The sequence below is a fragment of the Papaver somniferum genome, chromosome 3 (assembly GCF_003573695.1).
Source record: "Papaver somniferum cultivar HN1 chromosome 3, ASM357369v1, whole genome shotgun sequence".
In the NCBI taxonomy this organism is placed as follows: domain Eukaryota; kingdom Viridiplantae; phylum Streptophyta; class Magnoliopsida; order Ranunculales; family Papaveraceae; genus Papaver; species Papaver somniferum.
Window position 1 is genome coordinate 89408170 of NC_039360.1, and position 18622 is coordinate 89426791.

Below are 18622 nucleotides of genomic sequence, written 5' to 3' on the forward strand. Positions count from 1 at the left end.
AAAAATGAATTTCATAAAAATGAAATAAAACCTCAATTTGAAAAACTCTTAAAAATCCCGAAACCTAAAAAATACATGAAATCCATTGACACACATAAAAAATTACAGACAATAAAACCATAGAATCATGTACAGGAGTTTAGAATTAAACAAAAAATCAATATACAATAACAGTATTGGAACTGCAGAACGCATCACTCATATTTATGAGTCTTAAATTTACAACTCAAAATCTATGAATCTGATAAACTAACTTTCTGTTTGATCTTACATGATATCTTCACTTGGTTTCAACTATTCCTCCTCCACCACCATCGCCACCACCTCTACATGCGTCTAATGAGATTGTTAGGCACCAGTGGAAAAATCTAGGTCAAAAACATCAAATCAAATTTGTCTTCTTTGGATCTGAAACGGTTGAATCTTTTCTCGTAAAACCAGAACCACGATGCAGTAATAACTGATGTTTGAAAAATGAAATGAAATTGAAAATGAAAAATGAAATTTCCGACATTTTTAAAATCAACTTTAAGATTATCAAAAGAAGGCAGGTGGAGAAACGATGATGATGGTTGTAGTGGTGAGGATGGAGATGGTGGCGGTGGTGTCGGTGGTGTTGGTAGTGGTGATGGCGATAGAGATGGTGGTGGTAATGTAGCATCGATGGAGGCGGAGGGTTCAGTTGATTTTTCTACGAGTGCTTTTTCAAAAGTATAAATGGATAAGATAATGAGGTTAAATAAGAAATTATGTAAATTATGTTTTTATTAATAATTACGATTTTACCTATTAGGATATAATTATAGGTGTGGAGAATATTTGTAAAGGCCCATCAAAAAGAGTGACAATAATTCAATTTCCGCTATATTTTAGTACAAGATCACTCTTAAATCGCTTTCATGGAATCATATAGACAGAATCGTTGGCCCCAAGATGTTGAACAAAAGTCAAAAACAGATAACATTCATCTTATTAAATAGATAGGGATAAACATAACGAGATACAAATGATGGGGACATGATCCCTTCCCATTGAAGTTGGCAACAAATCTGCAACTTGATCAAACTTGAATTGGTGGACTGTACCCTACTCTTGATTTTGCAATATCAAATTCTAGGATACTAAATTCCATCTGATGACCACCAATAACAATCGAAGTCTTCGACTTTGAACCTCCGTTCACAAATGGCAAACAATATACATTTTCCTTGATAAACATCAAAGGAGAGTTATTTGGTCCAGTCATGATCCAAGCTACATTGTTGGGCAAGCGAAGAAAGATCTCTGGCACAAGAAATCCATCTGGTCTAGTTTCTATTGTCGATCCATTAAAACAAACAGTGAAAGGTGCAACGGGTGCAATTGTAGACATACCCCTGGCTTTAGCTGTCTTAATATACACACTTGTGAAGGCCTTGTATATTGACGTCTCCATAGTAGTGTAAGGAACTAACGTGCTAAATTTAGTTCCTCCAACTCCATTGCTCTTGTTGATGGACAATAATCCTTTGTTTATTGTGACATTTGAACCGTCCATGTCGATTGATTTCACGTCAATGAAATAGTCGCTAGGAAAAAAATAGTTGGTGAGAAGTGGGGTGTAAGTTAATGGCTGCCTGAAGTTTTGGCTAGTGTAAGGACCATCCCCGAAGTACAGAGAACCTTCGATAGTTGTTGATTTTAACTCCAAAGCAAATTTTTTAGGGAACCGAAATGCAGCTGAAAATTGTGAAGCCAAAGAAGAACTTGATCGTCCGAGACCAACAATTCCTTTGGCACCCTTTGCAAGTCCTCGTAAGACACTAGCATTCTTTTCACAACCGACTGAAATCCCACGAGCCGTAACATTTGGACCTGAGACCCATTCCCCATTTTTCAAATTGTTTGATTGAGCTGTTACGACGCCTGAAATCGAAGTAGATGCACAACCAGCACTAGAATAGATCCAGGAGGATTTACGACCGAGATCAACGACTACGTTTATGGGGATTTTTCCTAGGCTGAGCTTGGTGACATACTGGAGAGTAGATGAATCTCTGTTGACAGGAAAAACAAGACCCCCAGGCCGGGAAGAAGAAGAAGGTTGAGCATTGGAAACAGGGAGAAAGAAGAAACTAAGAACAAGAAACGTGAAAACGGAGCAAGAAGGAGCCATGTTGTTTTGAATTTGATCGGAATGTAGAAGAAGTGTGGAGGTATGGGGATTATATAGGATGTAATTTAGTCAAAGTACACGATTTAATCGGTCAGGTCAAATGAAATGGGCAATAATTGCCAGCTCAATTGATTACCTGTGGGCGCTTATCCTATAATTCATGGAGTCCTAATGGTGTGAACGCAAAGATATATAGAGAATATAAGATAAACAAAAAGTAGTACCAATTTTGAATTGAAATGGATGCCTGCAAAAAGTAGTACAATGTCTTTTTCATAACAAAATCTTTGACCAGTTTATTTCTGCTGGCATATTCTGGTGGATAAAAGAAGCAAAAATAACTTGGTAATCCAATTAAGCAGAGCAACAAGCACACGTTAGATGGATAATCACCAAATCTCACCTGTTCTAATTGTATTTTTGCCAACTGACAAATGCTAAATATTTACAAAATAAAGGGAAACGAAAAGGGAGCACAATCCTGACGAACAATGATGTAAAATGAGGTATTAGTGACAGGAAATAACTATATACAATTTAGAAGCAAATTCTTTTGCTAAAAATATCTTGACAACAGGAAAGAACTGATTTCCCTTGGGATTTTAGATTTCTCTGTCCAAAATTTGAATCATTCCTATTATTTCGATAAGACATAATTACTATTTCATGTCAGAAATCAGATAGGCTCAAAATAATTAAACAAAGTCATTAAGTCGAAGAAGAATGTAGTCGGCCTAGGAGTACTGTTGCTTACTAAGAATCTCCCTTCATAGTGAAAGCAAATCCAAATTCTTTTCAAACTATATTCATGCTCATTAAAATGAGTCTAGTGATATAATGAAATGAAACTGATAAGAAAACGTACCATAAAAGCAACAAAGAAAGTTGTGGCTGACTGCCTGACTGGGCAACGAGATCTTGATGCTGCTAGGATGCTCGTAAGACATTTTGTAAGAGAGAAGAGAGTTCACAAAAGTCTCTCAACCCACCCTCATACAATATTTTCATTCAAAACTTCTTATGCAAGATCTAAACCCAACAGTCTCACAGAAACAAAAGCTAAATTTGCACTGACACATAACAACGGAAGTCGGTAGCAACAAACAACGTAGGGATCAATTAGCATGACAACATGAAAAGGAAAAGAAAAAAAAATGATGAACAAACGCGAGAAACTCCAATGACCAATATCAACCAAAAGCATGGAAAAATGGAAAGGAGCAGCACACATTAGTATTTGTGAAGTCTAATTTCAAGCATAGAAATGAAATACAAAACCTAACAACATAAACACAGCATCAAAGAGTCATGAGACGACTAGAAGTGTAATTCAATCTAAGTGCCGTTTCCAATCTATCCAAGAATATATATTCTGAACTTCAGCTATGTCATGTGTGTTGCATACAGTGATGGGAGAGTCATGTTCGATCCATATCAATCATAATAGCGAAAGAATTTAGCAACAGCAAGACGAAATAAAAATAATAAACAGTAATTTAAGAGAAGTCACAGAACAGATATTATGATTTGAAGGGAAAGATATTCATTATAGTTTGCAGTGGCCCTATATGGCATCGATGATCGATAAAGCTTCCAAAAACCCTTGAGCAGCGATAAGAAATCCTAATTTCTGAAATCCAATGACTAAATTAGTTGGTCCATAAACACTGATTTTGCTGACCTCGTTTGATAGTCCGCATGCTCATGTATTCATGAGCAGAACCCAAACATGTTTGTAAACGAAGGCAGATATGCCTAGTGTGTGGCTATGTGTCCCTGTTTCTTACAAAGGAGTTGTCTCCGATCCAACAAGAATAATAGGAAAGAAAACCAGTTTTATGTAATTCATATCTAAAAGACCCACAAATTTAAGACAACTGACAACTTTACCTTTCTATTACTATTGAGAATAGTTCATCAAATTCAGAAGCTTCGGTTCAGATCTTAATAACATCTACCTAGCAGAAGAATTCTCAAACTCCAAACTACATTGCTTCATATGCAACATGTGCAAGCATTAAATAAAATATCAATTTGACCTATTTTAGCACAAACAAATTAATGGAATACACAAACCAGAGAATAAAAGCCTCAACGAAGTTTAATATTTACGACAAGGAATATATGATTATGGAAATAGAAGGCAAGTATCATTCCAAATCTCAAACATGAGCTAAGTAGGAGTATCCTAACCGCACTGACAATCAAAATCCATTTGAAGAAAATTTGAAAGAGTATTTAAGTACAAAGAAAGTAAGAAACACATACTCTATCTACGATAAGCAACCAAATCTCAAACATGAGCTAAGTAGGAGTATCCTAACCGCACTGACAATCAAAATCCATTTGAAGAAAATTTGAAAGAGTATTTAAGTACAAAGAAGGTAAGAAACACATACTCTATCTACGATAAGCAACCAAAGATGCCTCTCTGAAGCACCCCCAACTTCAGTTGTCAATCCCAAACTACTAAACTATGTTTATATTACTACACATTTTTGAGAGCCTGCAAGATATCATCTGATTAGGCTGTTGAGGCTCCTTAGATACTAGTCTCATCCAACATCACAACAACAGGAGCGAACTCATCATCTTCGTCGTACAAGTCATCCACAGCCCCATTATGTGTGAAATCCCATCCTAACGTGGTCTGAAGCAGTTGTTCAAGCTTCCTTGTCCATGAAAGAAGATCACCATCAATAATCATGGCTTCTTGGACCAAAGAAAAGAAATTCTTGCAGAGATGGTGCAAAAAACTGTCCTTTGATAGCCATGAGTCATCCAAGAAAAGGGACGCACCTTTTTCACCACCACCGTTTGCACTTCTATCATCCCTTTGAAACCCAAACTTCAGCTGGTAATAGATGACTTTAATAAACTTCGTAAAGAGCAGACTCCTTGTGCGGAAAGGTGCTTCAGTACAACCAAACAAAAGAGTAACTAAATCTTTCCACTGAAAAAACGACACAAGTGACTGCCCCATAAGAAACGCAATATATGAAAATTGCAACTCCCCTAAAAGCAAATCTTCTGACCCTCCGTACTCTTTCAACAATAAGGTTTCCAATAACTGTGTTTTATCAAGGTTCAGCGACGTAAGATCTTGCCCAACAACACCTTTTTGTTTGACAACATGGGGAATAGACGTGTAACAACATCCACTTACAACACTCTTTCCAGAAGCCTCGGAGAACTTGCTATTCTTCAATTGCTCAGCCAGAGACATTTCCATAGTAGTCCTAGGGGCACCAACAAAACCAGATTCACTTGAAACCGTAATATCCCCACCAACAGGTTGGATTCTCTCAATAGTACTCTTTGTAATGTAATCCGAAATCCTTTTCCACTCATTAAATTTTTTCAAATCATAAGGACCAAGATATCGATCCAATTCCATATTTTTTACCCTATACCATATCTCTCTTCCTCCTCTTCATCTGACAATCTAACTAAACACTCTTCTTGTTGAACCCATTTACGAACAATTACCAACGACGGACTAGTAATCACAAAGAACCCAACAATTGGCGAAAAAGCATTGCCGTCTTTGTTACTAGAACTGTAATAAACAAAATGTGGACCTGCAGGAATCATCTTTATACCCTTAAAGTTTGGTCCTACTGTAAACATCTGAGTATCAATCCCAAATAGAGTATATTGTGGCACATCCAGGCATAAAAGAGTTGCACCCTTCTTTACAAGTTCTAGTGCTTTTTCTTGCTCCATCGTATAACTAAATTAAGATAATAACTAGGGTTTATCTTTAAAAGGGTTTTTCTTCCTTCCCCTAAGAGATGAGATACTTACTTGGATTATCGAATCAGTAAAATCTGGAAACAGCTATCAACCTGGAACTATTGTCGCTGCATCTCACAAGCCCTTTCAAATGGAAGCTTAGCTTTAAAAGAATCGGGCAATCAACGAGATGAAAACCAAAAAAATTGGTACAAAAGAGGAACCCTAGAAGTTGAAAACAGAAAGGACTGTTGGTGAAGGTGGATTTTCACTTTCAGGGGTCAGAAAATTTGGAGAAGGGCGTGTCGGGAGAGAGATGAAGAGGATAGGCTCTGGTACTTGGTCAAGTCAAAACCCTGAAGGAGAGGACTTATATACCCCGGCTTTACTACAAAAGGCCCTCGGCCCTCCCCTGGGGAATAATGGTTCTGGACTGTGGGAAAACTTGAGGGGCAACAAGCATTTGTTACAAGTCAAAACCCAGTAGGACTGACTGCATTCTTGACAAGCAGATTTTCATGCCGGCCCGCCATACTTCATATCCCAATTTTCCGTCAATAAAAAAAAGTAATCATATGACAGTGAGATTGAAGCTTCTCAATTCATACAATTTCATGTGCCAGCCCAGAATTAGAAAATACCAAGAGGGACCCTGAATAACAGCTCCACGAAAACATAAATCGTGAATGCCAAATATTTTGGAGGCAGTTTCAGTGTTAAAGTCACTTTGCGCAGTGGTAGGCCATTGCCGGATAAAATCTGCTTGGTGTAGAATGTAGAGTCTAATGTTTACTTGGAAGCCAATTATTCTTTGTCTTTCTGTTTCTGCCGGTAGTAACATAGCCCACTTCCATATATCGCTTAAAAAGGAAGGCCATGTAAGGGTTCTTGAGAAATGCAAGGTCTGTAGTCTTCACGAATCTTTCCACATATCTAAGGGCAATTCATATGGTAATGTTCAAATGAAATTGTTTGTTCAGCTACATGGATGGTCAAATAGGATTTTGCACTATGGAGAAGGAGAGAGCGATTGATAGTTAAGCGCGAGGACGAACGTCTAGCGCTGGCGATGGAACCACCAACACTGGCGTTATTGGTACCAACACGAGCGTGTGCAGTAACGACGCCAGCGTCTGTCCTAAGAACGCCAACAACAACTTTTTAACGGCTACTTTCTACCTGAATGGCTAGTTTCTATCTCTATAAATACGTCTCGAATTTGATCTCACAAATTTACAACAATCTTTCATCCGATCAATCTTTTCTTAATTTCATCTATTCTTAATTTTCAATCATGAATTCTGATATTGATTCTTCTGAGGAAGATAAGGAGATGGATGAAATGTTGTCCGAGGAAGATGAAGAAATGTGTATGGATTTTTTGCGTCAAACAGAAGAAGATGCAAATCAAGATAGAAGAAGGAGAAATTTTATGTTGCAATTACAATCCGGGATCATACCAAAGCCTTTAGAGCCATATGAAGTTGCGACTAGAAGATGGACGTGGCGGAATCGACATTTTTACCACGAAAAGATGATGCATGATTATTTTAATCATGACCGTGTCTATTCCGAAGAGAATTTTCAGGGAAGATTCCGCATGGGCCGCAACTTGACGCAAATGATAATTGTCGAGCTTTGTCGGGTACAACCTTTATTTAATTATCAGTATGATGCACGACATATACGAGGATTTAGTCCCGAGTAAAAGGTCATTGCGGTCCTCTGTATACTCTGTTACGGGGTACCAGCGGATTCCATGGATGATTACATCCGTATTGGAAAAACAACCTCTTTTAGGTATCTCAAATTGTTTTGTGAAACAATAGTTGAGCATTTTGGTCCAACCTTTTTAAGAAAGCCTACTCAGGAAGATGTTCAAAGAATAACTGCCGAAAACACCGAGAGGGGTTTTCCGGGAATGTTAGGTAGTCTTGAGTGCATGCATTGGACGTGGCATATGTGTCCAATTGAATGGGCAGGCCAATATAAGGGTTATTATCCAAAACCAACTGTAATTTTGGAAGCTTCAGCTACTTATGATTGTTGGTTTTGGCATGCCTTTTTTGGACTTCCGGATTCAAATAACGATCTCAACATTTTATATAAGTCACCATTGTTTGAAGATCTTAAGAATGGGATCGCGTCGCACTGCAATTTCACCATCAACGGTCATCAGTACACTCAGGGTTATTATCTAGCAGACGGAATTTATCCAGAATGGTTAACTATGGTTCAAGATTATAAACAAACAGGTTATGGACCAACGATTTCGAAGGATATGATGTACTTTAACACCCAACAAATGAAATGCAGAAAGGATGTTGAACGCGCTTTTGGCATACTGAAAAGGAAGCTTGCCATTATAGCTGGGCCGGCACGCTTTTTTGATATTCAAGAGATGAACAAAATTATGCTGACTTGTATTGTTCTTCATAACATGGTCATTGAAGAAACCAGGCATGACCTAACCTAGACTAGTTTTCCAGATGAAGATTTAACCAAGGATCTTGTGGTAGAGCATCGGCGCCCGGCAAGAGAATATAGATTTGCCAGTTGCCACTGATAGACTCCAAAACCGGGGAATTTATGGACAACTAAGACAAGATTTAACTAAGCACCTATGGGCTTTAAAAGTAGCAAGAGACGATGCGCGTGGGCGAGAGAGAAGCAGAGGGAGATAGATGTTATAGTGTTGTTTATTTTAATTAAACGAGTATAATTAAATTAAACTTAATTTTAACTAAGAAAGACTGAATTCTTCTTCGTAAACTTAACTAAGAAAGAATGGAATCTTCTTCGTTTTCTTCCGAGGAATCATCTTCGTCTTCTTACACATTCACAAACTCGCAAGTTTGTTCGGCTGCGGCTTGTTGTTGTTCGGCCGCATCCATTTGCTTAGTCCATGTAGCATATTGTCGTTCATTCATTTTTGTAGTGTCCAAGGAGAGTAACTTGTTTAGATTACAATCCATGTAATGTTGTTCTCGCGAAAGACGACTTTTTCGTTGATTATCTATAGCAATGTCACGGTCCCTGGATCTATCTGCTTCCATATGCATCTCGAATTCCTTGTGTTCAGCATAGTTGAACTCGCTTGAACCTCCTTCTGCTGCTCGTTGGGCTGCGTCTCTCGCGGCTTTTGCAGCTTTCTGACCACCTCCTCTTCTTCTCTTCAAGTTGGTGTTAACGTCTAGATTAGTGTTGTGTTGTTCCTGACTACCTCGAGTTCCGTCAGGTGAGGAAGCATGCCCTCCATTCTGAAAATCCTGCGAGATTGGACCATGTGGTGATCTTCCAGGCACTTGATGACCTTCCAGCAAGTATGGATTAAACTTGTTAAGCACCCTCAAAATGGTGAAACACTTTTCATGTTGGAAGCTGCAACCTTTGTGGGATCTTTGCCACTTTTTCCGACATCTTCATTCCACATCCGGTTCGCCTTCACCACTTTTTTTGTTGTTCCACATTTGAGTGATCAAAGGTACATATTCAGTAACGGATGCTGAAATTGTGTGAAAACGATGACACAACCCCTCGACATCACGTCTATTAGTGTTACCGGTTTCTTCACAAAAATTTTGTAAAATCTTACCATAAAAAGTTTTTTTTTCTTGATAAATACCATTGATTTCATCTAATGTATATAATACATAATTTCTGCAAAGTGACTCGTCTTCATACATTGCATACTTGGGACCACGAATTCTCGTGTTCCTTTGTTGTGGTTTTTGTTGTGGTTTTTGTTGTGGTGTATGTTGTTGTGATCGTTGTTGTGAGGATGCCATATTTGTTAGAAATGCAATATATGGAGATGAGAATTTATCTGAAAGATTGAATTGATATGAATAGTTTTGTATGAAAAGAAAAGGAAAAGTTAGAGACGGTATGAAAATTGTGAAATGTTGAGGTTGTGTTGAAGATGATGTGAGTGTAAGTCTATGGACGACATGAATTTATAGGGGAAAGAAAGGAAGGAAAAATGGAAATCGGATGGAGCGATTGGCGCTCTTAGAAAGAACACAGCGTGTTTACCAAAAACGTTGGCGTTTTAATGAACCACGCGCGTTGGAAGAACAAGCGCCAGCGTTCTCGGTCAGAACGCCAACGTTTTTGGCAAGCACGCGCGTCCTTCCCTCAAACACGCGCTGGGTGGTCCGACTCAATGTTCAAAGCAACAAGTTTGTTGATTTGAACATTCATTTTTCATGTTTGTTCGTTCCATAGAGTTTGTTCATTCCATAGGAACTGCTCTAAAGAATCCACATCTCGGACAAATTATCACACACTAACTTAAGTTTTTAATGTGATTCAGATGAACAAAATTTATAGTTTAGATAGATTCCAATGACATTTTTCCCAGATAATTATGGCTAATCCAACTCCTACATCCTCTTATCGTGTAAAATTGGTATGGTCTCAAATGAAGCATCTCGACTAGCAAGAAGCAGCGAACCCCCACAGAACCAACCAAAAAACCACATAACAGGAAAGCAAAGTCGTTTAGGGCATTAAACATATGACAATCACCAAATCCACAAAACCACGAGGCAAATTCCTTCCTTCGAGGCGGCCATTAACTGATGGGGAAATACATGTTTCAACTGTCAATGCGAAACAACCATTCATAAGGGAATGAGATATTACAAGCTGAACTTTGCTATGCTCAACCAATTATCACAAGAGTTACATCATACAGTACATACTGTCTGCTAGCAAAATAGTCAGTCTTGTTTTACATTTTTCAGGATTAAAATATCTGAAAAATATTTTAGATTATAATTATTTTGCACAAACTAAATTGAAATACTGCACATGAAGTGTGCCATATTTATTATACATTAACTAAATTGAATTACACTCACCGCACGAGCAACGTGTGCGAGCAAGGGAGTCCTATATCAGTACTTATAAGCTCAACCCGGTACAAGATGGAGTATCCAGTAAATACAATAAGGACGGAACAAAAAACATTTACAGCGGCGGGAACATGAAAGACTCGGAGAGTGAGAATCATATACCAGTAAACACATCAACCATTAATTTCTGAATCCATTTATCAACCTACCAACAAAATAGAAGCAAGTAAGACGATAAATTCTGGAAACTCACATTCGAAACATAAAAGTTACTATTCTATAAGCACGGATATTAGAATTTACTAGTAAACGTAACTTCAAGATTAAATACATTAATCAGCATAATTAAACAATCAATTATGTACAGAACAAAACAGGATTGCATGGGAACATTCAGTAGAAATTTCTAACATTTCTCACCTCTTGGTTTGGAAAGGAGAAAAGGCAGAATTATATTGCAACAGTAAGTTGACCATAAGAAAGATCAAAAGAACTGAAGCAAGGTCGCCTAACACATCACCTAAGCAGAGGAGGACTATGTTAATACCAATGAGGCAATGAGTTTAGCACCGATCAAATCAATTTTAACACAGTTCCTCGATTTATAATTGGAACTTGTAGCACCCAATCTCTATTTTCATCACAATTTTACAAGGGCCAACGTCCCAAATTTCAAGTTTCAACTGCTGTTTTCCAAATGATTTCCAAAATAGTTAGTGAAGTGATCAAGCTTGAGGTTGCATTAGTTGCCGAAATGTTTCAAAAGAAAGAGGCGAATGTATCTTTGTGATTCTTTTAGAAGATTGAATTCAAGCTGACGGTTGGTTAATAGTGGTAAAATATCACGGGCCTATATGGCTTAAGAAATTCATGATTAATGCACGAAATTCATAGCCTCATGATTAATGCACGGAATTCATAGCCACAAATGAAGGTGTTTCATGGAACTGTTCTGATTCAACTAACCATAGCATACTTGTGAAAGGTGACAAAGTTTCACGACCATCAAAAAGGTTGGCATGTTCATCTAAACTTCTACAAAGTGGTTACTGGGAACTGCTAATAAAATCCTTAAGTGGTTAACATCTAAGTTTTTGCACCTAGTAAGGCAGCAAGCTTGGGGATGCAGAGGACTGATAAGTCACGCCTGGTTAACAACACCAGTCTCTAGTTCTAGTGCGAGAACTTCTGCTATTACTAATAAAAGATTCCAGATAAAGCTTTACAGGCATGGATAGAATACACACCCATTAGGTAAGTGCAACACACACAAATTTAACACTTACACAAAGGGTCTCTAACTTAAAGAAAATGTGACAAAGTGGGGAAGTGGCTAACTAGATACATATCTGGCGACCAGTAGAATGAACATTATGATTGGAATCCAATAGAGTGCAAAGCAAGTATGCAACATCAGTAACATTACAATATCAACAATCAAAACCATCATAAGAAATATTCAAGTAAGTATTACCACTACTCCACAATTCTACAGGCAGTATCCTAGGTAATAGTAGGCAAGAAAATTAAAATCCAACTCACGATTTTGAATGTAAGTTGAATTACTCCTCCGGTTTCTCCGTTTTGTTTCCCTTCCCATATATTTATCCATTATCCTGCAAAAAGTTGGCCAACACGGCTTAATAATTAATCATGGGGAACAGATAAAAAAAAAGTACGAGTATGAGCCATTTTGTTTGACCTGTGGATCGGGAATGGGTTTTCTTTTCTCGACATACCGATAAGGATCTGATGATGCTGAAGCTGCAGCTAGAGCAACTCTTTCCTGAAAACAACGAGAACGGTAAGATTCATAAACAAACCCCAAGCTGAATTTAAAATGATAATAAATAATAATATCGGCAGATTAGGATAATTAGGGAAACAATGAAAGATAAAATTGAACTAGAAATGCAGGGGAAATTGAAATGTAAACCTCTTGTCGTTTTCTCAGATCTTGAGAGGGTTTAACCCAAATAAAATAAGCTAAAGTTCCTGCAACAACCCAAGAAGCAAGACTACTTCCTCCTCTTAAACCTCCCATTGAATTACTCATAAAAGACCTTACATTACCCATTGTTCTTCTAAAACTACCCATTACTCTTCTATCTCTACGATTCTTCTTCTTTTGCTGTTTAATTGTTTGTTAGGGTTTTAATTCTTCTCTCACTCTATTCAGTTTCTCTGTCTAGAACTTTAATCATCTCTATCACAAGCAAGCTTGGCTGCTTGGGCATAGGGTAACCGAGTAAGGCCCCCCTGAATTTAAGGGTCCGTTTGGATTCTTCGTTCTTACACTGTACAGAGAGTTGAGTTGGGGTTTGTTAAGAAAAACCTCTCAATTGTTGTAAACTAAAGAAAGAGAATAAGGAGACATCAAAGTAAAGAACGATTTTTTAGGGACCATGATTTTTTTGAGGGGACCATGGTTTTATGAGGCCACCTTTCTTATAGTTATAAGGGGTGTCCTAAAACATTGTAATGACTAACTTACCCTTAACCTAATTTAATTTAAAACCAACCCAATAACCACCTATATATATAACCACCACCTCCTCCCACCACCACCTCCCACCATCGCCGATTACCACCACCACCACCTCCGATTATCACCACCACCAACCACCGATTACCACCACCACCACCGCTGATTACCACCACCACCGCTGATTACCACCACCACCAACCACCGATTATCACCACCACCTCTGATTGCCACCACCACCACTATATATATAGCTTAATTTAAAACATTAACAAAGATATTCTCACAAACCCATTACTTATCATTCGTTTTTGGTTGAATAAATGAGAAGTAATCATTAAAATGAGTTGAAAATGAAAGTTGCAGAGAGGTTTAATGGAGGGTTTTTTTCAGAGAAAAGTTCGGTTATCACGAATTAATTTTTTCTTAGTTCGGTTGATTCGCAAAAAAGTACGTTTAACCGAACTCCTTGTATTAGAACAACACAAGTCCATAAGTTCGGTTCCTTCGCAAAATAAGGATATCACCGAACTTTAGTTTACGAAAATAATGAGAAGTCCACAAGTTCGGTTCGTTCGCAAAAATGTTAACTTTTCTTTGTAACCGAACTCTACCTTTGAAACTTCGTAACCGAACTCTACCTAATTCGCCAAGAAATAAATTTCGTAGTGACCGAACGTTTGCCTAATTGCATATATGCATATATAAGCCCAGTTCGGTTGATTCGCAAAATATGTTGAAGTTTGCGAACCAACCGAACTTCTAACACTAGGTTACTTTTAACCTGCAGTTCAGTTGGGAACTTGGTTGCGTTGAAGTTTGCGAACTAACTGAACACACAAGATGTACCCAAATAAATTGTTAAGTTCAAAGTTCGGTTACCTACCATTTTATCCTAGGTAACCAAACATTACACTGTACGACCAAAACCTCAATTAACGAGCGAGTTCGGTAACCTGCGTGTTTGGAAAACGTAACCGATCTATACTTTCAGGTGTGTTCGGTTACATGTTCTTGACATATGGTAACTGAACTGGCCCAAATCTACATAAAAAATTTCATTTTTTTTGAAAGTTTGGAGCAATTCAACCAACATTATCTAAGTTTGAAGCATACCTGGGTACCCAAATACCCTTCCTCCGGTTGTGGTTGGTAAAATCCATCGATTTTCATGTTTTCCTTCTTCATCTTCTCTAACTTTACTCTCTCAATAATTCTACTTCTTTAAAAAAAAAACATCTGATTTTTTAATCTCACTAATTATCTTTAACTTAATCATCTCACTAATCATTACACTAACTAATCGTCACCCAAAATTAATCAGGAGGGTAATTTAGGTATTAATATAAATATGGTGACCTAGATTTACTTCTAATGTATTTACCCAAAATAAAACCATGGTAAAAAAAAAAACATGGTCCCCAAAAAATCGTTCAAAGTAAAGGGAGAAAGAAGAGAGAGTTCTCATTAGATGTGTAGAGTACATGGGACAAAACCTTGTCAGGAAAACCACATGGGACAAAACCGGAAACGAAGGGAAAAGAGTACAAATTTTGACATTTTTATTGATGCTAACCCAATTATATGAGTTTCTAAAAAAAATAATTAAATAAGCATCAAAAGAATAACTCTAGTCTATCTTAAAGACGAGTTTATGGTAGCATAATTCCAACTGCAGATTTAAGAAAGGAAAGAAAATAGAATTTATGCTGTTAAGGCATGAATTTTTGTGTTTTTAAGGTCTCCTCAAGAGACTTATAATGTTGAAATCATCAACTAATTAATCCGGATTTTTGGTTTTGTACCAAATTTCTAAAAAAAACACAGAAAGGATTGTTAAACCTTAATTACGTAAGCAAATAAGGTGGTTGCCTGAATATATTTGAATCCACTAAAGATTACAAATACAATATGTTCTTCGACCACATTTCTTGTGTGAATGCAACATGAGGTTACCATGCCAAGTGCATTGTATAAAGAGAACAATTAATAAATCAATCTTATGGTCTGAAAAATGGAATAAAATAAATAAGACCCTGAAATCGTTTTTACAAACGAACAAATATCTCATATAACGACGCACAATGTCTACACCAACCTGTAATTAATAGGCTTGGCATGTTTAAGGTGTTAAGTTTTGGATCCAAAATTGTGTCGATCGAGAAATTAATCCAACCTAATTGGATTGTATGCCAACCAATCACATTGTCGATATTCCTCTGCAGAGGAGTTCAAAACCACCATCATTTATTTCAGTAGCTACTTTAAATGAATATTCGACAATCATTTTTATTTACCACGATCCCATACAATTCTCAAGTATATGCATAATGTTTTTGAAAAATTCGAAATTTATTGGTACCACCGCCCACAAGCGTTATAATCTCATTATCATCAAGGGATGAGATATTCATTCTAAGAATGTGAATGGTGTTTTGGTACACTCAATTTAAGCATGACAAGTAGCCTCTAATGGAACGCTACTTATTTTACGAGATGTGACTGGATTTTCTCTTAAGAGGCAAAAGCTTATATGAAAGAAAAACGAGAAATTTCACGCCGATCATATAATGACAGCCGTAATCGATGTGATCGTGATGGGAGAGAAATTAATATAACTTTCAAGTTAATTAACACCAACTTTTGCTAGTAGTATATAGTCTTTCCCCCTGATTATGGCGGAAGATTTTCATCTCATAAAAACAAAAATAAATTTCGTAAAGTATTATCCGATTAATTCGAGGACATATACTTATAATAATTTTTGGATGTTAACAATATCAGTCGGACTATATGACTTCAGCGGTCATAAGAAATTGTCCTAAAAATAAAATAAAAATGGTAATCTTCTTGACATACAAATTTGAAATCAACCATGGATTCGTTGGTTAGAGTAAGAAATACATAAATCTCCAATGACCTATAAGGCCAACGAGATATTCATTCACCTAAGAATGGAATTATAGACACTTTATTTCACTTAAAGAAATTAATATCAAGATCAATATGGTCACTACAAAGACTAATTAATGATTTAGGCTAACAAGCCGGGTGCACACCCATTGATCTTTTATGTCCTGCCATATTTCAGCAACAAGTTGAGCGACCTTAATTTAGGAGATTAGTATTAGGAAGATGCAAATTTGCACAACATCCCTCAGGAATTTAGCAATTGGTGTTTGCCATTTTCTTATACCGTAATAACAGTATCAAATCCTTGTATGGTCCATGGATAAAATCAAATCCAATTAGTTTAAATTGAAACCATTATCGTCATTCTTTGTAGAGAAAAATCTACTTTTTGGTTGATAAAAAGATTTCTTTGAAAGAATAGAAATCGATAACCGTAATTGGCTAAATGTTTTAAAATGCCATTTTTTACATCTCATAAAGTGAATTGAGGGGGAAAACCACTACCAATTGATTTGTACAATTAATAAAATTGTATCGACAAATTAAAAGAATATTGTCGTTTTCAACATCGCATAGGCGACGAATGGTTTTTTACAAAAATAAAAACAAAAATAAAAATAGAAACCATCAATCACATGATCTTCGTCCAATAGACAAAGATACCAATTAAATTTGACGTAGATTTTTCAACCATGCATGTGAACATTACCGTAAAGAGAATCAAATTGTAATAACCAATTTTTGGTGATTATTATTTCATTAGAGAGATAGAAATTGTAAACCATCTTTCGATGGATTTTTTTTTTTGGGTCTCTATGCAGAGAATTAGAGAATAAGGGAAAATCATATTGATTACCCGCACCCCAAAAAAATATAGGTCATGTCTATTTGACTAGGATTAATTAATGGATTTTAATTGTACCATAAGCAATATATAAAATCCATTATAAAGAAATAATCCACGGTGTTTCGAGTAAATAAGACAAATTAAATAAATTGAACAATCAATAGTAAGAAATAATAAGCCTCGCTTTTTTAGGGGCCACTCGAAAGGATTTAGGGGCCAACAATAAAACAAAAAAGGTCATCCAAAGGGAAAATGTAGCCATCCCTTATCTCGCGTAATTCGTAATGGCGAAATTACCCTTATATATTCGGAGGATATGATAACATTGTTATCCTCCGATTGCAATCGGAAGCCAAAATATTTCCCAGACTTCCGATTGTAGTCGGTGCAGTATTAGAATGATTTGTGTTTCATTTTTTCCATTTCTTTTTCACTTTTGAGTTGTTAGAGTTATAGAGAAGAAGGTGAAGGAAAAAAAAGAGAAAACCCATTTTATCACTACAAAAATGGATGGATATGAAGAAGAAGGTGAGAATCATGACGAAGAACAAAATGTTGAGGGTTCACGACCGTTTAGAGAAGACGATTTGGGGTATATGTTGAATGATCCAAAATTTTGTGGAGAGGAAAACATAGACGACCCTTTCATGGAAGAAAATGGAGAATCGCCCGATATTGAAGCTAACGATGCATGTAAAACACAGGTATTGTGTTAAGAAACTCAAATACTCGATTTGCATGCGTTTGTGTGCTTTTGTAAACAAGAAAAACCGATTATTGCATGCATTGAATGCCATGAACTACCCAGATTCGGTAGATAATTTGTAGAATAAACCTACGAATATAACACACTGAGTACCAAATATGTATGTTCGGTAGTTCCAAGATACTAGTTTACTGCCGAAGATGAGAAAAAAACCCCAAACTGGTTTTCCAAAAATATCTACATTCGGTAGTTATGTAGAGTTATTTACCCCCGAATGGCCCCAAAAACGAATTCCTCAGAAAATTTCAAAACTCAGTATTCTTATCCTTTACAATCGGTAATAGTTTAACATTCTTTGACTGTCGAATATAACAGTGGCCTCGAAATAAAATTTCCGAAAACTTGAAAATCGGATGTTTATCGATTAAAGTTATCTTCCGGTTATTTATATTCGGCTGGTTTACTATATATTTTAGCTTCCGATTATATCATTTTTTGCACTCAGTAAACTGTGTACATTCATTTGCATAAATCGGGTGTTTTGGGTAACCGATAGGATTCCGAATATAGAGTATTCGGAAGTTTGACTTATTTAATAACCTCCGATTATTGTATAATAGTTTGTTGCTTTCATATGCAGGCCGTTGAAGAGTTTGTTGATGACTTTTATTTGAGGCCCGACACTTCCCTATACTATGCAAACGATTTGGTATACTCATTACTACTTTTTTCTTTTTTAAAAAATTTATATGTTAAATGGTTATGCTTATTAGATTTGTTTTGTTTTATGCACGTTTAGACATTTGGAAGTAAGAAGGAGGCAAAGGAATGGCTTATGAACAAGGCAAAAGATAACATGTGCGTGGTAGTTCAAAATAATCATGTTAGTGACACTCGATTTGAAATGATTTGTGAGAGAGGT

The 18622-nt window shown here is 36.6% G+C and overlaps 1 protein-coding gene and 1 pseudogene across 1 annotated transcript; both read right to left on the reverse strand.

Moving 5' to 3' along the window:
* Nucleotides 1-1060: 1060 nt before the first annotated feature.
* LOC113359720 (protein ASPARTIC PROTEASE IN GUARD CELL 2-like) lies at nucleotides 1061-2155 on the reverse strand. Its single transcript, XM_026603311.1, has one exon. It carries the CDS (start codon nucleotides 2153-2155, stop codon nucleotides 1061-1063), a length of 1095 nt encoding a protein of 364 aa, XP_026459096.1.
* Nucleotides 2156-4496: 2341 nt separating this feature from the next.
* On the reverse strand, nucleotides 4497-6216 carry LOC113356770 (annotated as a pseudogene).
* Between the last annotated feature and the right edge of the window lie 12406 nt (nucleotides 6217-18622).

Excerpts from the sequence above, each read along its gene's own strand:
- LOC113359720 (XM_026603311.1), bottom strand. The coding sequence starts at position 2,155 with ATGGCTCCTTCTTGCTCCGTTTTCACGTTTCTTGTTCTTAGTTTCTTC.